The sequence below is a fragment of the Alligator sinensis genome, unplaced genomic scaffold, assembly GCF_000455745.1.
Source record: "Alligator sinensis unplaced genomic scaffold, ASM45574v1 scaffold456_1, whole genome shotgun sequence".
NCBI lineage: Eukaryota > Metazoa > Chordata > Crocodylia > Alligatoridae > Alligator > Alligator sinensis.
In genome coordinates this window covers 1,024,145-1,046,953 of record NW_005842311.1, presented here as the reverse complement: position 1 = coordinate 1,046,953, position 22,809 = coordinate 1,024,145, and the positions used below count along the sequence as shown (strand labels likewise).

General features: G+C 42.7%; 1 protein-coding gene across 1 annotated transcript in view; it reads right to left on the bottom strand.

The window, feature by feature from the left end:
• Positions 1 to 22,809, bottom strand: part of CNTNAP2 (contactin associated protein like 2) — a 1,052,534-nt gene that overhangs the window by 111,405 nt on the left and 918,320 nt on the right. Inside the window, exon 18 of the mRNA XM_025209846.1 lies at positions 21,074 to 21,207. Within this exon, the coding sequence (XP_025065631.1) occupies positions 21,074 to 21,207 (134 nt within the window). The remainder of the gene's footprint in view (positions 1 to 21,073; positions 21,208 to 22,809) is intronic.

Here is a 22,809-nt window from a genome sequence, read left to right as displayed (position 1 = left end):
GAGAATCTGATGGTGTTCAATGCCGATAAATGCAAGGTTCTCCACCTTGGGAAGAAAAACCCTCAGCATCCTTATAGGCTCAGCAGTGCTATGTTGGCTAGCACTATGCAAGAAAGAGACTTGGGGGTCATCATTGACCACAAGATGAACATGAGCCTGCAATGCGATGCGGCGGCTAGTAAAGCGACCAAAACGCTGGCTTTCATCCATAGATGCTTCTCAAGCAAATCCCGGGACGTCATTCTCCCCCTGTACTCGGCCTTAGTGAGGCCGGAGCTGGAGTACTGTGTCCAGTTTTGGGCTCCACAATTCAAAAAGGATGTGGAGAAGCTTGAGAGAGTCCAGAGAAGAGCCACGCGCATGATCAGAGGTCAGGGAAGCAGACCCTACGATGACAGGCTGAGAGCCCTGGGGCTCTTTAGCCTGGAAAAGCGCAGGCTCAGGGGTGATCTGATGGCTACCTATAAGTTTATCAGGGGTGACCACCAGTATCTGGGGGAACGTTTGTTCACCAGAGCGCCCCAAGGGATGATGACTAGGTCGAACGGTCATTAACTACTACAAGACCGTTTCAGGCTGGACATAAGGAAGAATTTCTTTACTGTCCGAGCCCCCAAGGTCTGGAACAGCCTGCCACCGGAGGTGGTTCAAGTGCCTACATTGAACACCTTCAAGAGCAAACTGGATGCTTATCTTGCTGGGATCCTATGACCCCAGCTGACTTCCTGCCCTTTGGGCAGGGGGCTGGACTTGATGATCTTCCGAGGTCCCTTCCAGCCCTAATGTCTATGAAATCTTCATGCTCTTGTAGTAATACAAGTGAACTAACTGTGAAGGTAACAGGGTTAAGTCACAACAGTTTTCTGACATTTGTATCTTTACAAGAGCATGTAGATATAACAACTGCATCACAATAGTTTATACCAGTTTCATTCTATAGCAGTATAACTCTTACATTGTCTATGCCCTAAGTAACAAGTTTTTGTAAGCATCATAATGCAGAAGAGTTAAAATGAGACTCTTAAAGGAGGATAATGGGGCAGCTTTGCAGGTGTTTACAGGGAGATCCTGCAAGCATGGCAGAAAGCATTAAAGCAGTGATTTGAAAATTTAACAAGCAAGTGAAGGAGGCATTGTAGGCCAAATGGAGAAAGAAGGTAACCTTTCAGTACTGAATGGGAAATGGTAGGTTGGGCATGGATAGGCTGTGAAAGTCTTTGAAAATAAAGACAAGCAGCTTATGTTTGATGTGACAGAGAAAGGGGAACCTCAGTTTGATTACCTGCCAATGGACTACTTCAATGGGATGTTGGAAAGCTTACTTCACATTTGTATCCTGCTTATAATCTTCAGTTTTAATTTAATTTACATTTGCCATACATATTTACTTTCAATTAGACTTCAAATTTGCTTTGCTAGAACTACAAGCCTATTTAAGAACTTCTCCATGGGCATTTATAGTTTTTTCCCAAAGAGCTTAACCTCATTCCCTTACAATATAATGTAAAAATATAGATTGAGTTTACTTGTCTTTCTTTTAAAAAGAAGACCAGATCCTTTGCTGGTATAAGTTGCTATAAGTTCTCTGTGGTCAATGGAGCTACGTAGATTTATACTGTATGAGGATCTGGCCTAATGCTTGCAAAATATGTAAGCTAAGATGAAATCTTAATGGAAAATAATGATAATGATCATTAGTCTTGTTTCTAAGCAGTGGTCTTAAACTGTAATGAGAACACTAGTATATGAGAACAAATGCCTGTTTTGTTTTAAATAAATTCTTTACACTGGCCACCCATCAACTAAAGTAACTCTATGGTAATTTCTCTTTTTAGGTCCTTGCAGACTCTTTTTTTCTTATGTTTAATTGATGAATTATATATCAAATGTTAGCAGGCGCAATAAGAGGTTATATAATGCCAAGTTGTTAAAATTAACAAGTTTGACCCCATGTGCAGCAAGACAGTACATTTATTTTATGTTGCTTTTCCTAACTGTGGCTCAGAGAATATTTTGTGATTTTTTTCTATGTTTAGTCACTACCAGAGATTGGTGCCAAGATAATGATCATACAGAGAAGCATGTGCACACACGTGGATACATGTGCATATATGTGCACACGCGCGCGCACACACACACATCATATAACAAATTTGAACTACCTTTATATATATAAGTGGGGTTCAGCATCTTGCAACATTATATGAATTTAAAATAGAGCTTTGAAAATAGATATAAATTAATAACAAAATTTTCAAAGTGACTAGAGATTTGGCTTAATTTTTGGATATGACTTGAGAAACTATACAAGGGCCCAATTTTTAGATAGTGACTGCTTGGACTTTCTGGAAATCAGACTCCTTTAAGGTACTTCAGATTTGGCCCCCACCAAAAAATGAGCTTTCTGAAATTACTAGTCACTTCAGAAAATCCTGGCCTAGTAGTGTAATTGTAATGATCAATGATTTATTTTCTTGAAATTGGAGAGATTGGCATTTAGTCAAGAAAGAATTCATTGTTCATTGGCAAGGGAAACTCTGATGATGCACTGCTTCTTAAACATTTTTTCTATTTAGGTTTTTTAACAAATACCAACAAAAAACTGCCTTTCCAGAGAAGTGTGCGCATGTAATACAACAAAAGCTCAGGCTGATTTCAGCATTTGTAATACATATAGTTTGATGCAATTTGGATTCCACTTACATTCGGCTAGGAGAAAGGGACCGTTGTTACATCTTTATTTATTTTTTTATTTAAGGATGAATTCTTTCAAGTAAGTTAAAACTAATTTTGGTTGAGGGCCAATTAAGAAAGAGGAACTGAGAGGCTGGCAAAATGTAGGCAGGGTGATTCAGACTCCCCCCCAACCCGCCTCCAGCTCTCTTTCCTCCCTTCTCCCCACCTCGCATTGTGAGGACAGCATCAGCTCAGCTGCCCAAGCAGATGGAAATTAATGAAGGTGCTCCACTTCAAAGCACTTTCATCTGAACCCTCATATAATGAGGATTAATTTGTCGCATGATCGGGGACTTTTAAAGTGCTCTGCAGCCGTGTATTTCCAGCAGGTCATGGAGGTAGAGTGCTTTCCAGGGGAAAATCGCACAACAAATGTAACTTCTATCTGCGCCCTAAGAGGGTAGAGAAACCAACAATAACAGATACTTTAAATTCAGCTCTTGGGTTTGCCAATGAAAAGTAAGCCTAAGGAGTGCAACTAGTTATAGCTTCTTGTTTTGGAAAGCAATTCAACCTAAGGGCTAAATGCTGCCCTTGGTTGCACATGAAGCATTCTTATTGACTCTGTTTTTGCCACTGATTTCAATAGGAATTGCATATGTACTGATGAAGGAAGAATGTTCTCATATAATGTTCTGAACTTTAGAATAATGATATTATATCCCCCCATTTAGTAGAGAGTCATAAATGACCTTTGTTTACTGAAATATTTTGCTTTCATCTCTCTTTCATTGTAGGAAAATGCTGATTCATGATAGCAGATACAGTTTACCAACTTCATCTTGGTTATAAGGGAAGGGAAAATCATTTTTGACCTGATTCCTTCATCATCATCATCATCATCATCATCATCAGCAGCAGCAGCAGCAGCAGCAGCAGCATTTTTCTTTCTGTATTGCTGCCTCACCCTGAAAGTTGCATTTTAAGCAAACCCTTTGAGAAAATTCAAAAAAGGAATAAAAACTTGGAAACTGCTGTGGACAGTGTGTGAGCAGAAAAAAAAGGGGGCAGGTAAATTATTCACTGGGAGTACTTGTTCAGTTCCAGTTCTGATGCAAGTGGTTACAGTTCTGTTGTCATTTTTTATAGAAATTTATAAAATCTATCAAGTAACTGGCACCTGATCTTCCACAAGTTGCTGCTCAAAGCTACTTTATATACAGTATGAATTTTGGATACACAAGGATCACATTCTGTCTGTCTTTTACACCCTGGGGACCACTGGGGTCACAGAAGTGAAATACTGAAAACAGTTCAAGGATGAGTTAAGAAAACCAGCACTGCTAGTAACATTTCTTATGAAGAATTTATATATATTTATTAATTAATGGACAAATATTGCATAGTTTCAGAATTGACCCAGAATGACTTTCTTGTTACTTCTGATTTAGATCACCAGCTAGTACATACAGGCTCTTGTACACCTGACAGGGGTTTAGTCCTTCAGGTTGCATTCTATGCCCCCTAAATTGGAATGGTGAATTTTTAATTGAAACCTCACTGTTTCTATTTCCATCACTGTATATATGTGATTGTCCTTGTGGCTGCAGACACCTAATGAAGACAGAAGTGGCGAGGGGCTCGATCCTTTTTTAAAATTTTTTTGGTGGAGCCTGCCTGCCTCTTCTGCAGCTGGGGGGCCATTAATCTGTGCTATTATTCTGTCAGCTCACCCCGAGCTGGGGAGAGGTGGGCAGACTCCGCCAAGAAAAATAAAAGAATTGGGTCACTCACCTCTTCTGCCTTCAAAAGGCACCTGCAGGAATGGGCTGGCTTGCCCCTGGGGCAGCACAGGGAGGCAGCAGGAGGATGGCTGAGTGTGCTGGTGGATGGAGAAGGTGGCTGGGATGGTGCGCAGGATGTTGGAACCCTGGGCGGGCACGGGGAAGCATTGAATCAGGCACCTCCAAACTGGGGCAACACCTGGCCAGCTAGCAGCCTGCCTGGGTTTTCACTGCCCTGTGTACCATCCCTGCTACCTTCTCTGGCCAGCAGCACACCCAGCTGCCCTCCTGCTGCTTCTCCATGCTGCCCCAGGGGCAAGGCAGCCTGCTCCTGGGTAGCCTCAGGTTTTCTGCCAGCTGCAGAAGCCTGCTGAAGGCAGAAGCAGTAAGGGGACTTATCCTTTTTTTCTGTGGAGCCTGCCCATCTCTCCTGTGGCTAGGGGGCAAGCTGACTAATGGCTGCAATGTTCTAAATTGCAACATTGCAAACTGAACTACATCAGGATGTAGTTTAGTTTGCAATGATGCAAACTCTTTAAAAACCCACAAAACTCAGGTGTATATGTGATGCCATTAAGCCACACAAAGGGAAATTTTCATCACATATACATCATGACATCATCATGTGTGCAAGCGCCCTATGATGAGGTGCTTCATTCATGAATTAACATGTGGTGCTGTAGTAAAAAATGGCTATGAGTTGGAATGTTCTAGTGCACACTCATTACAGGAAATAAAGACCTAGATTATGAAAGCAAAGTAACCCTGGGGTATTATTTAATTTAATTTTTTTAGCAAAGGATTGTGTGCTTAGAGAAAGAATGAACACTTGCTTATTTTAATAAAGTAAAAATATTGGTCGGGATTTCTCTAAGTATCACTGTTATGGAAATGACAGACTTAATGGGAAAAACTAAACTCATTTTGTTTTGGCTGAATTCTGTTGGTTTTACTATAACATGGTTACAGTTCTTGGCACTTTAAAATACATTTCATTCATTTCATTTACTAAAGAATTTGTAAATGTTATCTTCTGCGAATTTCGTGTTATGAACAATGCTTCCCAACAACCTATGTGTAATAAATGATGTTAGTGGAAGGTTAGTTCTTCCAACCCTAAATTAAACCTTAAATTTAGGTTTAAATTTTGACATTGCTACTAGAAAGGATGCTGTAATAGGATTTATATGTGTTTTGTCAAGAGACTAAAGGAAATCAGTGAACAAATGCTACATCTCTGCATGGCACTGATGAGATGACTACAATTACCATATATAGCTCTGGTGTTAACCTTTTAAAAAAGGAGGCTGAATTTTAGAGAATTCAGAGAAGAGCAAATAAGAATAATTTGGGGTTTGAAAAACATGCCTTGTCATGGTGGACTAAAAAGCTTCTCAAAGAGAAGATAAAGAAGTGCTTTAATCACAGGTTCTTAAAAAACAATGTGGTGGAAAAGATATTTGGCACCACAGGAGACTTGGAACTATCAGGCAGAAGCATAAAGATCCAATAGCTGGATGCTGACGTTGGAAGATTTCAAACTGGCAGTTGGGTACATATTTTTAGAAGTCATAGTAATTAACTGCTGGAAGAAACATTCAATGAATTTGGTAAATTCTCTACCACCTGAAGTCTTCCAGTCTAGGTGGAATGTCTTTTTTCTAGAAAATGTGCTGTGATGCAATCATAAATTTTTGAACTGGATGCAGGAATCACTGGTGACATTTCATGGCCTCTATTCTTGCAGGAGGTCAAGTTAGATTATCATAAATTCATTCTGGTCTAAAATAGATTAAATGAGTTACTTAACCTGACTCTATGGTAATGATGATTATATTAGGTGAAATACTGGCCCCACTAAGTCCTTTGAAATTCTCCAAGGGACTTCCAAAAGGCCAGTATTTCACATTACCATAACAATTATTACATTCAAACCTGGGGCAATATGTGCAGACAATGACTACTATTTTATTTCATATGCCTTGCTAGTTCTGTGTGAGCTACATAAGACTCAAATTCTATAAGCATCCAAATGTTTGACAATTTCTATCTATATCACTGGGGTCCAGAATTTCAGATACCTTAAGAGAATGGACTTTCTTGTAACATTTCTACTTCCTTCTGATTTCAGCTGGGCCACAGGATAATGCTTCAGTATTTTTTTCTGTGGTGATTTAGTCTCTGTGTTTCTTGACTTTGTTGAAAATGGGCAATGCAGAGGCACACAAAGAAAGATGACTGAATATTTTATGAATCTCAGAGATATTTAGGTTGAGTTCATGTTTCTGGTAAAGACTCAGATTTATGCTCACTTTATTTCAAGAATCACTATTTGCAACAAACATACGTCACTAAGGATGACACCTTCCAAGAATACTTCATACTATTTCTTTGGACATATCCTCACTATTTTTTCTATCACGCTTTAAGTTCTCTTCCTGAGATAGCTGCCAGTCACCCTTGATTTGGTTTCTCAGGTATAGACGCACATATTACTAACGTAGGCACTGTAAAGAGATACCTTTGGGAAAGTGCAATCCCATGTGAGTCACACTATGCAGATTCAGGAATCTAGCACTAAGACTTTTCAGAAATAAGGTATCTTTATAGGAAAAGTGCATACCTTTGGTGAAACAGGAAACTTGGTTTCAATTATCTGAAGCGTATAGCATATTTTGACTACTGGTATAGAACAGGGGTTGTCAACCAGGGGCATGTGTACCCCAAGGGGTACTTGGACCAGTCCTAGGGAGTATACATGGGCAGGTGGGGATGGAGTGCTGACATCTCCCAGAAGCGGGGCCAGGGTGGGGCGAGGGCACCAGCATCCCTCTGCAGAGTGCAGAAGTTTGTACATGGCAGTGGCTACTGCCACATACCAGCCCAGTGAGCTTCCCCACCCTGCAGGGGTGCCACTGCCCTCACCCCAGCCCAGTGAGCTTCCCTGTCCCACCCCGGCCCTGCTCCTGGGAGGCGGCGACACTCTGGCCCTGCCCACCCGCACACTGTCCCTGTCTTCCTGCTCCGTGTCCAGCTGTGCACTACCACCTTTCTACCTCTGCTTGGTGTCCGGCCACTGCGGGTAGTTAGACTAAAAAAGGTTGAAAACCCCTGGTATAGAAGAATGGCTTTTTCTGAGGAAGATTTGAGTGCACTTTGATGTTTGAGCATTCAAGGAAACAGCACTGTGGTGTGGATTTCCTATGCCAGATTACACAGTTTCAGAAATCCAAATGCACTGACCATTATAAAGTGGTCACTAATTTTCCTAATGTGTCTGGAAAATTTAAATGGCAAAATCTGAGTCCAAGCAAAGAAACATGTGTCAATATAAAAAAGTAATTCAGAAAACATTCCATTGAAAACAGTAAATTGAATTAGATTAGATTAGATTTAATAACAGAGAAACTGACATTACTTTGAAACTACCTTCATACAAGCTTCATGAAATGTACAGGATGGCAAATGTGCTTCTGCAGAAATTGTTGGGCTAGAGGCCATCAGAAGCCCTGTGGTACACAATAAATTCATGGACATTTAAAACAAGGCATGGAGTTTTGGAAATTAGTTGAGAATCTAATATAACCCAGCAAGGAAGCTAATAGTCAACGTATTTTAGTGTGGTTCTATTGGTAGTATTATTTCTATGCAACCATAGAAAAGACATATAGGATGACAGAAAAACAAGTAACATATGTAGCTATAACAGAAAAGGGTAGGGTCTAGATTCCTTCCTTCCTTTGCTCTGTGGGTTATACATCTCAACTTTTGGGAGCTTGCCTTGGAGCTACAAGGGAGAAATTTCGCTCTTCCATAAAAGGCATCATCCAAAACCCACTGGAATCCTGGGGAATATTTCCCTTAGCTTCAATGGACTTTGGATCAGGCTTTAAAGCCTGAGATATTTTTATCTTAGACTTGCTTAAAAATAAGCGTCACTGATATGGGAATAATTCTAATCACTGATGAAAACTGAATATTAGAAAATTTTTTGTTTTTAATTATATGAAAAATACCATATGGAATATTAGATCTTTTAACAAAGTCAAACCACATAAAACTTGCCCAATATGGCTTAAAACCCAGTCATTGAAATCTCATTTGCTAAGATAACTTCTATCTTATCTTCCTTGTGTGTACAGATGAACATATAGCCTTGGAAATTTGTTGTGCTTACTAGTATTTGATATTTTATAAGAGATTAAAGATACAAATGATAAGAAAGTTAAAAAAAAAAAGCAAAAAAAAAAATCAGGATGTGTGTTTTTGTGGAGTTGTTTCAGTTTGCTTCCTTAGAGTCTAGACTGACAGTACAAACTAGGCACAATTATTGAAGCTTGTGGCATTAATAAAGGACACAATTGCTTAATGAGGCAATAATTATTGATTTATCCACAGTCATTGGATAGAAAAAATGGCATTATACAGACTTTTGATGGGGTTGTTTTTATTTTCTTTCGATGCAGCTGTGCTACTGATGACTTCCTTAAATCCAACAACTAAAATAATTTGCATTAAATCTTTGCTTTTAAGCCTAGTGTCAAGTTCTGACTAGCATAAAGCTGTAAGTTATTGTCCAAGTACTCAATAGCCTTATGTTTTATTGTATCAGCTGGGGTACCATGGGGTTCAATAATGAGCCTCCTATGTACTTGTGATGGCCCTGGAGAATCGTGATAAAACTCAAGTTCTTGGAGCATATATGGTAGTGATTTATTTTTGTATTGCAGATTATTTAAACATCTTTGACACTGAGTGTACCCTACAGGGTTATTGTAATAAGTTAGAGAGACAGGTATTCTAAATATGAACTTCCAGTTAAAACCAAGAGGCTACAAACCCTATGCTCCTGTCTTAGAGCACTGATGAGAGCTTAATCCTTTGTGTGACATTTTTATACCATGTGGAGATGTAAGAGTTTGCACCTGGCAGGCAAGCTGTGTCATTGAAAAAGGAGAATACCTGCTACCTCCATTAATCAGATTGAAGAATGATTTACAAGGAAGCACCAGTCCCATTGGAAGTGCAGGTTAGATCTGCCAAAGAGGAACTGACACTGTGGTGTGCCCTTAGGATCTAGAGCAGGGGTGGGCAGTTATTTGGGCCCAATGTTACCTCTCACCTCTGTGTTCTTGGGGAACCCTGGCACAAGACGCAGCCTGTCTGACTCACAAAGAATTTCCCACCCCCCTCCCCACCTTTACCTGAACAAGAACTAATTACGAAAGACAATGAAGATGCAGTGGGAGACGCACCTAAAGCTCTCCAGATAAGGGAGCAACTCCCTAGGTCTTATTTGCATCCGAGATGGAACCAGATGACAATTCATTTACATGGGAGATGGAGAACAGAAAGCCCGAAGCAAAGACTGCAGTGAATTCTGGGATCAGAGAAGCATGGGAGCACTGCATGATGGGGAATCTGTGCTCCAAATGCTAATCAAGCCACATTTACACATGCCTACCTCAGCATTTATCAGACCAATTCTAATCTGAATTTACAAAGGACTTCCCCTCCCCCCCCACCTCATCTAACCAGAACTAAGCAGAAGTGAAGTTTAATAGGCATCTTGGACCATACATTTCCCAGTCCCACTATGGGAGGCCTATTTAAACTTGATTGAGTAAAACCCGGTTGCCAGGTTAGGGAATGCTGAGGCAAGAGACTGAGTCAGAGAGGGTATGGGCAACATTTGAACAATGGTTAAGGGTTCATCACAGCATCCAGCCCGTTGGAGCCCTGACCACAAGTGTTGTCATACTTTTCCCGGGATGACTGGTGGAAGTCCTCCCCACAAAAGTTTATGAACACTTCCAGTAATTAATCCCTTTTAGTAAGATCTGGAAAAGTCATGCTAAGCTGAGGCTTATTCACAATAGGTAAAAATACAAACCCTGATGCTGCAAGCTATCTATTGTTTTTGAAGAAACAATGAGGTACCCCATCCAGTATATCTGCTATCCATAGGAATTTCAAGCTGGCTCCTAAGTGTCTGGTTATTCCTTAACCGTATGTTTTTCCTGGTTATTGATCAGTTTCTTGAGATGTTCCAAACCAGATAAGCCCTTGTCAATAGAAAAGACAATTATTTACACTATTAAAAGAATGTTTTGAAGAAGCTGAACTGAGGGCATAAAAATGTGTAAAAAAGCAGCAAAGGTGTGCTTCAAGAGGAAAAATCTCTCTGACACCATCCGCTGTTGCTCCTGAGAAGCTGGAAGAAACAGATCATCTCCCTTCAAGGATTGTGCTAAGAACTTTACCTGTCAGCATTGCAACCCGAGTACCTTGGACTGATGAGATCCCAGCTCTCTCTCTCTCTCTCTTTTCTTTCTAGGCATAGATTTCTGAGCCTGAACTGTATTAGTTAAGCTTGAACTAAGTTTCCCCAAATAGTTAGTGTAACCAGGGTAGTATTGTCATTGTTTGTGTTTGTTTTCCTTTGCATGTCTATTATTACTAATACCATTATATACTTCATATACTTAGCAATAAATAAAAGTGATAGTCAAACTGGTGGTAACCGGGTGTATTTTTCCTTCTTTACTTTTCCTTCCCCACTTGCTCTGCAGCAACGCTTCTTTTACCTAAGCCAAAGATCCCTGTGAAGCCCAGAAATATGGTGGGGTCTGCTCATCAAGAGGCTAAAGATTGGGACATGCTGAGTTTGAAACACTTAAGGGGATCAGCTTGTACAGGCTGATTGACCCAGTTACGCTCAGACATGTCCTAATGAACTGACTGTGGGCCCATGAGGGTGTCAGCTGGACACCCAGCTGGATTCAGAGGTATTCTGTTTACATGTGTGCTTGTGTCTGACTGCAGTTTATTGTTGCTCTGATGAACTGATTCTTGGCATATGAGGGTGTCAGCCTGCCCATGCTGATCAACCCAGCTGGGTTAGGTGTGTCATGTTAATCTGTGTGTGTATGACTGATTTGGTGACTGGAGGAACCCAGCCCCATTGAAACTGAGTCCTATAAGATAGCTCCATTGGGGGTGAGGACTTGCAGAAGGGAGATATACAGCTCTGTATAGAAACACAGGTAACACAAGCAGCACATTGATAGAATTACCAAGACCCTAGAAATGTATCCCTAATAAATGAGCACACCCCAAAGTGATGGGCAAATCCGGTAACACCAAGGGCCACAGAGGGACTTTTGATCAACTGTCATGGGCTGGGCCAGCAATCCTCTCCCCGCAACATGCACACAACAACTCACCAAACTCCCTATGGGGTTGTGGGTGGGCAGAAGCAGTATTTAGGAGTGGATTGGGAGGGGCAGGAGAGGCTGGGATTACATGCCCCTGCCCTCTGGGGTAAGGCAGAGTGGGGGTGGGTGTACCTGTGTGGAGTGGGGGCTTCCTGGTTGCTAAGTCCTGGGAGCCTGTTGTGGGTGAGGGGAAGGCGGCGGGGTGGCATGCAGGAGAGCTCCCCAGGCAGTGTGGTCCATGTTTCCCCTGTGGTGCTCTTCATGGGGTCAAGCCCCACTTGCTCACACCAGAGCAACCCATGCCATGCTCCTGTCAGTGCCCGCAGCTTGGCTGGGAGCTGCTCTGTGCCCCTGACCTCCAGTTCCAGGATCTGGAGCTGGACTGCTGCATGCCTGCAGCTTCCAGTGGGCTATTCCCAGTGTGGGTGCAGCCAGTTGGGTGCTGCTCTGTAGCCCCCACTTCCAGCAGCAGCACCTCCTCTTGCTCCTGCTGCACTGTACTGTGCCACTCCCAGCAGGCATGTGGGGGGTCTAGCTCTAGATTCTGGTACTGGAGGCATGGGGTGCAGAGCAGCTCCTAGCCAGGCTGCAGGCACCAGCAGGAGCAGGGTACAGGCTGCCCCAGCATGAGTGAGTGGGGCTCAGTCTCATGCAGAGTGCCAGGGCTCTGGCTCCAGATCTGGCAGCCGGGAGCTGAAGCCACAGCCTTGTGACCTGGGATAGGAACCACTGGGATGAAACTGTGTGCCCGGCATGGCGCGGAACAGTGCAGCATGGCATAGCAGGAGCAAGATCAACAGCAGGAACTGCTTCTGGAGATGTGGGGCACAGAGTAACACCCAGCTGCAGCCACATCAGGAACAGCCCCAGTAGAAGCAGTGCACTGGCCGAGGCCCGGGCCAGCAGATGCCAGCGGGAGCCTGGTGCAGGCTGCCCCAGTGCAAGTGGGCAGGGCATGGCCCCATGTAGGGTAGCCAAGAGCCAGATTCAGTCACCTGGCAGGCCAATATGTTCTGCGGGCCATATTTTGCCCAAATCAATCTAGAGGAAGAAAGCTCTAAGAAGAAGCCCCTTTTCTCCCTGCACCCCCCATTTTATGCATTTCTTTTTCCTTCTGAGTATTGGCAGAGACCTAGTACACTCATTGCATGGATGTGGCAAGACTCAGAGCAAACCAGAAAGCTGAAATGGCTTTCTGTAGGAGAAATCTAAAAACTACATCTACATATCAATTAAGCTCAGTGTCACTACAGAAAACAAAAGAACTAAAATATCCACTTCAACGATTGTAAATCTATCCTGCTGCTAACCTAACTCACTTAGTGTCCCCAGTAACTTTTGATCCTCACTACCTCACATTGCATTTTTATATATTTCTCACAGTGCATTTATATTTAATCTGTCTCATCTTTACCATGGCATTTTGTATTTTATATTTTATACTTTTAAACCCTTAAGGAATGTACTCCCTGTAGAATGAAGTTACATCCTGGACCATTGTTAAAAACTGCACTGAAATTGTAATCATAAAGTGATAAAATCTGCTATATTAGGCTGGTCCCTTGAGTGAATGCGAATATGTATGATGATCAGTAGGTAATTAAATGATAATAGCCTAGCCAGATGAACTTACCATTATAAAACTCTACTCTACAAGCCATTTTAGGCTAATCAAGCCAAGGAAGTGATTCCTGGGACTGTGCACCCACCCTATTGACTATTCCTGCAATCCTTAACAATACCATTGTTAATTAATCAAAATCATAAACTGACTCCCGAAACTGCACTACTGGCAGGCAAGACCCTTGTGACTAACAGCTGTCAGGCATTACTCAAGACCCACGTGAGACAGCGACCTCAGCGATACATTTTCAAGCATTCAGAAATGCTCAGAAAACAGGGTTCAATTCCTTTCCCCTTCCAAATCCTGCGTTTCAGGGTAGACGCTCCTGCAGCAGTGTTAGAGCTACACGTTTAACAAATCTGTGCCTCTTTTTTTTGAGGAATATTAATATCTACATCAGGGCTCTCTCATTGACAGGACATAGGTCATAAGCATTAATGTCAATCTTTTCTAGGGAATTTAACCAGGCCAAATAAAAATCCTTTTTCAGGGTACAGTGAATGTAGGATTCCAGGGTTTCCCCCACCACATGCCACTCTTGTTCTAATCTTCCTCTGTATGAATGCTGGCTGGCCTCTGTAGTTCCATAAGTACAGGTGCCCTGGATGCATCTGTTCTCCAAGCACTTAATTCAGTTTTGCTTTATACACCTATCAACCCAGCAGAGAAAACTTCCCCATTCGAACCACCCTAACCAAACTTAGAGAACCCGATAGGTAGCTTACCCTATTACAATCTTAATGTAAAGTACACAAAAAAACTGGACCAACCTCATCTCAGGCTAGAGTTAGGCATGTTAATGCAAACCTGGCATCTCTTATTATATTATTATTTTTCAAATAGAAAAAAAGGGGAGGGGGGGAGGGCTTTTACATCCTATCACTTGACTGTTTGCTCAGCAGATTGTATCAGATACACATTTACAGGAACCAGCATGCACCAACAAAGCAGAAGCATTTAACTTCAAGAAGAAAAATAATTGCAAGTTTTGTTTGACAACCATTTGTTTGTGTAATAAATATAAACACCCCCTACCAAAACATTCTGGTGAGCTGCTAATACATTATTTGCTGCTGCTGAGTTTGTGATTCTTTGCAAACATAAGGCAACTTTCTGAAGCATTCTGCTTCAGTGAAGCTACAGTAACTCTGATTCAGAGCTGAATGCAAAGTCTATTGTGAGCCTCAGCTAAATGATGCTGTTATCCACTGACAAAGCTTTCCCCTGCTGTTTTAAGCATTTTTTTATGGTCAGGTATCTATTTTGATCTTCTGCCAAATAATGCAGTGACAGCTTCCATCTTTCATCTTTCGGTTTGTTTCCCAAAGAGACCTCCTCATTTTATATTTTATTCATGAGGCCTGCTGTGCTGGTTTCCAAACACTGTAAACCACAGAAGGAAAAAGGAGCCAGCTTAATACAAGGAAGTGAACTCTTTCCATGTTCTCAGTATGAAGCAGCTTTCTGTGGTTCATTCTGAGATATATTGGCAAATTTTGGCAATTGGAGAGAGAACCAGTAACAAAAAAGGCAAGAAACAGGACAATAGCCAGAGGATGAAGTAGATCAATTTATAGGAAACCACAAAAGATATTGCGTCAATGTGAGGACAATAAATAGCGAGGAATATATAGGGAACCACATACTGTAGTGTGACAGGGTGCTGTCAGGTCAGCTAATAGATCACCTGAACTCAGGTTCAACACTGCCCTATCCTTTGATTTCTCACCTGCCACTACTTTGTTGGAATTCTTGTGGACAGAAACAATGTTCACACTGTGGGTTTTCCCTCTAATTATCATTGTTGATCTTTTTCAGGGCTCCTTTGCTCCTTTACATCCTGGTCCATCACTGTAAGTGACTGTACTGTGTTGAGACTGGCCGCTTACACTTTGAGGAGTGATCTCCTGCTTGCCAGTTGTTAGGGTCTGACGGTTTGACCTGGTAGTTGTTAACGGTGTACACCCTCCATCTCTCCTGCCATGTCTTGATGTAGATATAAAAAAGGGAGGATCCTTGATTTGCTTCACTGGGCATTCTTGGTTCTAAATTGTTCCCTGAGGCTCTGCCTTCCCTTTCACCCCATCCTTGGGCCAACCAGATCTTACAGATCTCACTCAGGTTGTCTGTCATTGGAATACAGAGTATTCCTGTCCTCATGATTGGTTGATATAATAACTCTATGCATAGATTATTTTTAACTCAGTCCTTGGGGCTTTGGTATGCTGCACCCAACTGGTCTCAGCCCTATAGTTCCTTTTGTATCACTTCACTTAAGCAAAGTCCAAAGGGGCACCCTTATCTAAGGGTTCCTGAGGGGTATCCCCCCCTATGGTGAAATTAACTCACAGTTCATCTTTTCCCTTCAAGCAGGGCACTGTGGACCTCTTGGCTCTTCTATTGCAGGTTATGGGACCACCGTTGTCAGCTCACTGAATGCAGGTAGGTGCTGAGACTCCTCTGAGTCTATCCCCAGCTAGGACAGGGCATGTCTTTATTACATGGTCCACTGCATACCAGCCCAACTGGAGCTGGCACAAGCTAATAAAGTGCAGGAGCTGGGGATTCCCAAGACCACGCCACCTGTGCTTCTTCTGGTAAGAAACTGCTCCAGGGGAAAGCTTGTTCCTCCTTTTCCCACACTCCAGGAGAGGCAGAGACACTCTCAGAGGCTTTGGGACTGCAGTAAGGGTTGGTGGGAAGTATCCCACTATAATAGTCACTTTCCTGGTGTGCTTAACAATTATGGGTTTCAATGTCTGTTCTCTCAGCCTTCTTCACTTGATTGGCCTATGACTTACTCCTGGTCTATCTTGGCTGAGGCCAGATAATCTGATACTGGGGTGGGTAAAATATGGCATTTGGGCCGCGTCTGGCCCACCAGGCCATTCTATCTGGCCCGCAGGGCCCCTAAAAATTTAGAAAATTTATATTTATCTGCTCCTGGCTGCCTTTCAAAGATGACAGGAGCTAAGGGTAGCAGGACCCAGGGGAAGCCAGCAGGACTCAGTAGCAAGGCCAGCCTGGCCCTTCTCTGCCCCCAGCCCCATCTCACCTGGAAGATTCTGCCTGATGCAGCTTTCCCTGCTTCTCTGCCTGCCCACCGGCCTCTTGAGCACCACACGGCCCCCAGCTGCATCACTGGATCGTGGGAGCATGGGGTCCGCACCAGTACCCCAGGGCCAGGTGTGGGAGGGTGTGTGTGCATGTGTATGTGTGCGTGTGTGCATGTACACATGTCCCTGCAATGAGGGAGGGAGAGAGAGACAGAGAGAGCAATGAGGGAGGGAGAGACTCAGTGTGTGTGTGTATGTGTGTGTGTGTTCATAGGGTGAGTCCCACACACACACCCCACCATACACATGCACCTCTCCTTGCACTCCCATACATACAGCCCCCCACACCCACACCCCCTTATACATCCCAACCACCCTCCCCCCAAGCACAGCCCCCAACAAACCCTATATCTACCCACATCCCACATATCCACACACCCATATGCTCCCTCACCCCACATTCACAGTCCCACACCCTCCCCTACACCCATGGCCACACACCAATAGCCCCCCACAAACCTATACCCACCCCTCCATGCCCTCCTCCCCCCACAGTATACAAGAGTAAGACTTTAAGCTATTGTGCAATCACCTCTGTATACTACACAAACACATGTAAATCAGGACAAAATTATTTTTTTAAATTAAATTAATGAATGTTGTAGATGTTTCATTTTTTATAATATAATTTGGTATTTTTCTGGTTCTGAGATGGCAAACCCCCTTGCTGAAAGGAATACTCTCGAGGGCAAGGGGAGGGCCTTCTGGTGGCAAAGGTCAGGGGTTAGGGAGCAGGAGTTCTGATCACAAGATGGCGACCAGGGGGTGGGGCACCTGTTAAGGGGCAGGGCTACTGATGCAGCCCTCGACAGCTTGCCTAAACTTGGTAAGTGGCCCTCTGCCTGAAATAATAAGCAGCCCACCCCTGCACTAATAGGTAGTTTCTCTTAAGACAAAAGCTAGTGATGCTGGACACTTGGGATCTGCTTAATGGCTTCTTTGTCCCACTCTCAGTTCAGGAAACATCAGGGTGCCTCTCAGTCCAACCAACATTATTCACAATCCTTATTTACTCACAGCATCTCAAGTCCTCCCATATCAGAATCGAACCCTGAACAAGTAAGCCCATCTTCTCTTAATTTCAACTCCAAGGTTACAGTGGGGCCACAGGAACACCTCCCAGCCAAGACAGGTGATGAGCACAAGAAGTACCCAGGTAAGCAACAAGGGTCTGGATAGTCCTAGGAATCGGTGTGGGGTGGAGAGGGTGCATGCACTGATAGGAGGCCTTAAATGCCTTTACACTAATGCTCAAAGTATGGGGAATAAGCAGGAGGAACTCGCCCTCCAGATAGCTAGTACAAACCAGACATAGTAGGGCTCACTGAAACCTGGTGGGATTCAACCCATGATTGGGCAGTAAACATTAGTGGCTACAGACTATACAGGCGGGACAGAATGGGGAGGAAAGGTGGGAGTGTGGTGCTCTACATCAAAGAGCAATACACGTCCTCAGCTAACAGGATGGGGTCAGAGGAGGGGCAGACTAAAGTGCTCTGAGTCAGAATACAAGGGGGTCACGAGGAAAGGGACTTAACGGTGGGGGTCTACTACAGACCACCCAACCAGGGGGAAGAGCTGAACCAGGAATTCTTGGGTCAGCTCGCGGGTGCAGTTAAGTCAAGGGATGTGGTCATCATGGCTGATCTAAACTACCCGGACATTTGCTGGGAGGAGCAGTCAGCCAGGTCTGACTGCTCGTGTAGGTTCCTTGCTGAGATACAAGACCTCCACCTAACCCAGCAGGAGCACAGTCCTGGATCTGGTCCTGGCCACAGGCAATGACCTGGTGAGGGGACTCCAGGTTCTTGACCACCTGGGCAATAGCGATCATTGCCTACTGGAATTCACCATCCAGCACAGAGTGTCAAGGGCCTGCAGCAAGGCAGTAGCCCTTGACTTCAGGAGGGCTGAATTCAATGAGGTGAAGAGATTGGTAGGAGATGAATTGAGGTCCCGGAGAGTAGGGGAAATAGGTGTCCAAGACGAGTGATCGTTCCTTAAGGAGACGTGAAACAAATGTCTCAATAAAGTGCAGCAAGGCAGTAGCCCTTGACTTCAGGAGGGCTGACTTCAACGAGTTGAGGAGATTGGTAGGAGAGGCATTACAGTCCCAGAGAGTAGGAGAACTAGGTGTCCAAGATGAGTGGTCGTTCCTTAAGGAGACAATCCTCTGAGCTGAAGGGGTGACAGTCCCAATGCGAGTCAAAGGGGGCAAGAGTGCTCGAAAGCCCCCTTGGCTTGCTAAAGGCATTCAGGAACGCCTGAAAGCCAAAACGGAGGCATACATCCAGTGGAAGGGAGGGGCTATCACCAAAGAAGATTATACTTCCATCGCTCGAGTCTGTAGGGAGGCTGTTAGGAAGGCTAAGGCAGAGACGGAACTAGGGCTAGCAACAAGGATCAAGGACAATAAAACATCCTTTTTTAAATACATAGGGAGTAAAAAGAAGGAACCTGGCAATGTGGGGCCCCTGAGGGATATGCTTGGCAATCAGGTGGTTGCACCAGATGAAAAAGCAGATCTTTTTAACAAATTCTTTGCTTCCACTTTTCTGAGCAGGGACCGGGGCATCTCCCCCACTGGGATTCAGGATGGACTCAGGAGAGACTCTGCCAGACCTAGGGTCAGGGAGGACTGAGGACTCTCCCTCAGCACCCTGGGGTGGAGAGCATCTGGACCTGCTGATTTGAACATGTCCAGCCCCTCCAGAAGTTCCTTCTGCTTGGGTTCAAGATATAGCTCCCAGTTTTCTCCTTTCCAGGGGACTTCTCTTCTTCTGCCTCCCACCATCCTTTTTCTTCCAGCATCCTGGAACTCCTGGGGTCTTCTGGGATTGCACTTCCCACCTGCCAGACTGGAAGATGCTGGTTTAAAGGGCCCATGTCCATGGTGGTGACTCTGCCACCAGACTTCCAGGTTGGGCTTGCTAGCAGAGGCGAGTGTAGTGGGGCCAGAACCCAGCTCCCTGCTATATGTTGATACCCAAGAAGTAAATTTTGGAGCCATGTGAGAAAACATTTCTAATATGCTGCTGATATTGAAACTAGGCTCAATCTCTAAATTCATCTTTAGTGGGACTATTTCTAATATAAATCTCTGACCAGCCTCACATATCTACCATTTTAACAGCTTACCTACAAACCCCACCAGAAATATTTCCCTTATTTTTTACATTTGAAACACAGAGAAAGGAAATATTCAGATTTAGATCAATTATTGGATCAAGGTTCCACTCTAAACAGCATAGCCAGGTGGGTAACCAGACTTTATACAGTAGAAAACCATGTGTAACAGAATGTCTTGACTAGCCCTGTACAATTATCAGACCCCAAAAGAAATTGGTCAGTTGTTTCCTAAAATGGGCTAAGAAAGAATCTGTAAGGAGACTGTCGGAGGAAGATAGCCTCCTGTGATAGACCCTTAAGTAGGGGGAACAGGGAAGGATTTTCTGAGTATGAAAGGTGGGCAGGGAGATCATTGCATTTGTTGTTTTGCCCAAATTTTATTTAGGAATAAGTCTGCCCAAATAAGAGATTTGAATCCAACCAAGACCTTCTTGGGCTGGAGGAAGTAGGCCAGCCACTTTATGTGAATACAAGTAGTTAGTATACCCAGAAATGTCCTTTTTGGTGGGCATGCAAGTATTTTTTACTATCCCTCACAAAACAGTGCTATTATTCTATATCATAAAGCTATTTTATGCAGTTTTTAAAGGTATCTAAAATGCATCTTCCCTGGAACTCATAACTTGAAAGGAACCTGTCTATGAAGGCAGATCCTGAGACACAATACCAGTAACACTTTTGAATAACTCTTAAACATTCTTAAGAATTTTTTTCTTCTTTGTAATTTGTGGTGTTTGTAAAATGCATGATTCTGGGGTGTGGTTTAAAGGATTTATTGGCCTTTGTTTAAAATGACAGCACACTGGATTTTTTTGGATTACCATGTCCAAGTAATGAATTCGTCTGAACCTCATACTAATAAAACCCTTGTAATACACTCCCTTCACTTATGACACTGAATATTCATGTGATAACTAGGGAATGAAATTGAAGCTACCTAATTAACATATATTTTAACAAAGAGAAGGGTCTCTACAATCATTAACTGCTTCTCACAATCTCTTCAATATGTATACAGTATGCTTATTTTACAGACTAGTCAAGCGAGACCCAGAGGTGAAGTACTTGCCAAAGCCAAGCAGAAAACGAGAACGACTGGAATTAAGGAGTCCTGAGTTCTAGATCCTCAGCCATATCCTTTGACTTAGACCCCCATCAAACAACCATTTATGTGTGTTCTTAACAACACTGAATAGCTCAGTTGACTTAACTGAATCTACACAGGTATGTAAATGGATGGGCAGGATGGGCTTGATAGCAAGGTTAGGGTCTTTTCTTATCCACCAAAGAGCACAAATTTAATCACTCTAGGCATTTCATTATATGATTTTCAAGCAATAATATGCTTAGAAGAACAAGAAGGAAGGATAAGTCAGTGACTGGCTTATAAGAATGGGATCAAGGATTCAATCCTGAGCAAGCTTACATTATGTTTGCAATGTGCATTGATATTATTAGATGGAAGGAGATCACAGAAGAACAAATTATTATTGCTACTACTCAACTATGTGGGCCTAATATATTTACCTGCAGGACTATGTCCCTTTCATTCCGTGTGATATTAACACTGTGTGGCTGTCCATTTGCCATGCTTCTGTGGTCTACATCAATATTATATGGCTCTCTTGTGCCTCCCAGGTTGTATCGAATCTGTAGGTTACCTGTTGAAAGAAACGTGTCCAAATTTTAGTTATTTTTACCTTTATGCACTGGCGCTTTTTGTTTTTATATTCATTTTCACATATGATGACTAACATCCATTAAAATTTAAAGGTGTCTATCTACAGACATGCAGCAAAGCTGCTCCAACACAATGCAATTACAACGCGTTAGAGCAGACTTGATTTATCGAGTTTGTTGGAGCATGGTAATTACTGTGGTCCAGCAGACTCCAGTGTCTCATGTATCAGCATCCCTGTGCTGAAAAATGGCAGTGGAGGTGCTTTAACTAGAGTTCATTTGACGAACTTTAGTTAAAGTGCCCCTGTTACCATTTTTCAGCAAAGGGATGCTGATACACATGACACTCCAGGCACTTTAATTAGAGTGACTCCAAGAGCCACTCTAGAGTCACTCTAATTAAAGGGCACCCTTCCCCACTCCTGGGTTTATAGCATGTCTATAAACACCCTAGATAACCCATGGAGTTGAGCTCTGTTGCAGGAGAATTTAAAGAAAAAATAACCAGTGTTGGAGAATTTAAAGTTATAAGCCTATGAATCATTTACAAAATGCAAGTGCCAATTTACAAAATATAACACAGAACCAGCATCCAAAAAAAAAAAAAAAAAAAAAGCCAAAACCCTCCCCCCCCAAGCAGTTGTAAACAATTCAAATAAAAAAACCCAACCAAACAAGTCAGAGTTATTTCTGGAACATTATGAAAAAGAGCTGCAAATGTTAGCTCACAAAGCATGCACATACTATTGAGATTCATTCTTGCCTCAATAAAATTCATTCAGGTTAAAGAATAGCATAGGGAATAAGGTTTATATGGCATGGGGAATAAGGTTTCTATGAATAAAAGAATGATACTTTTGCAATAAAACCTGAATTACAACAGATTAGTGTTGTTATTATATGTAAACACTAGAGATTTTCTTACGATCCTAATTAGTTGTTGTTTACTGGTGATAAGACTGTAACCTGAGATGTTTCCAAGGACTTTAGAAACATGTAGAAAAAGAAAGATTTAACAAATGGGTACCTCAAGGTAGATTGGTAAGAGCTGGTCAAAAAAATTTCAGTGAAACTATTTTTGATGGATAACTGGATTTTTTTCCCTAAACAACAGGTGATTATATAAAGTTCTTCTTTCTCACAGAAAATGTCAATAGTCTTTTGAATATTGTTTTCAGGTTTTGGCCCCAAACTGAAATATTCTGAGTAAAAGTAGCACTGCTCTACCTTTCTGCAGATATAGTCTGGGCAGCTTCTGCTCCCATTATGGGCTTTCTAGCCATATTACTTCTCCCACGATTCACCAGGTCCAGGATGCTACATCCTTCTACTCACTAAGAAGTAAGTTTAGTGAAAATGTTCAGCCTATTTGAAGAGAATGGGAATCTAAAATATCTGAAGTTCCATCAGGTATCATTTTGAATCAATATTTTTGGGGGTTTGATATATTTCAACAAAAAAATTCCAGAACTCCAGTTTTTCTGATCAGGACTCCTACTAAATTCGTATTTTAAGCATGAACATAGATGACCTAATTTTCAGAAGTGCTAAGCAAACAGCCACTTCCATTGGAAATGCTTCCT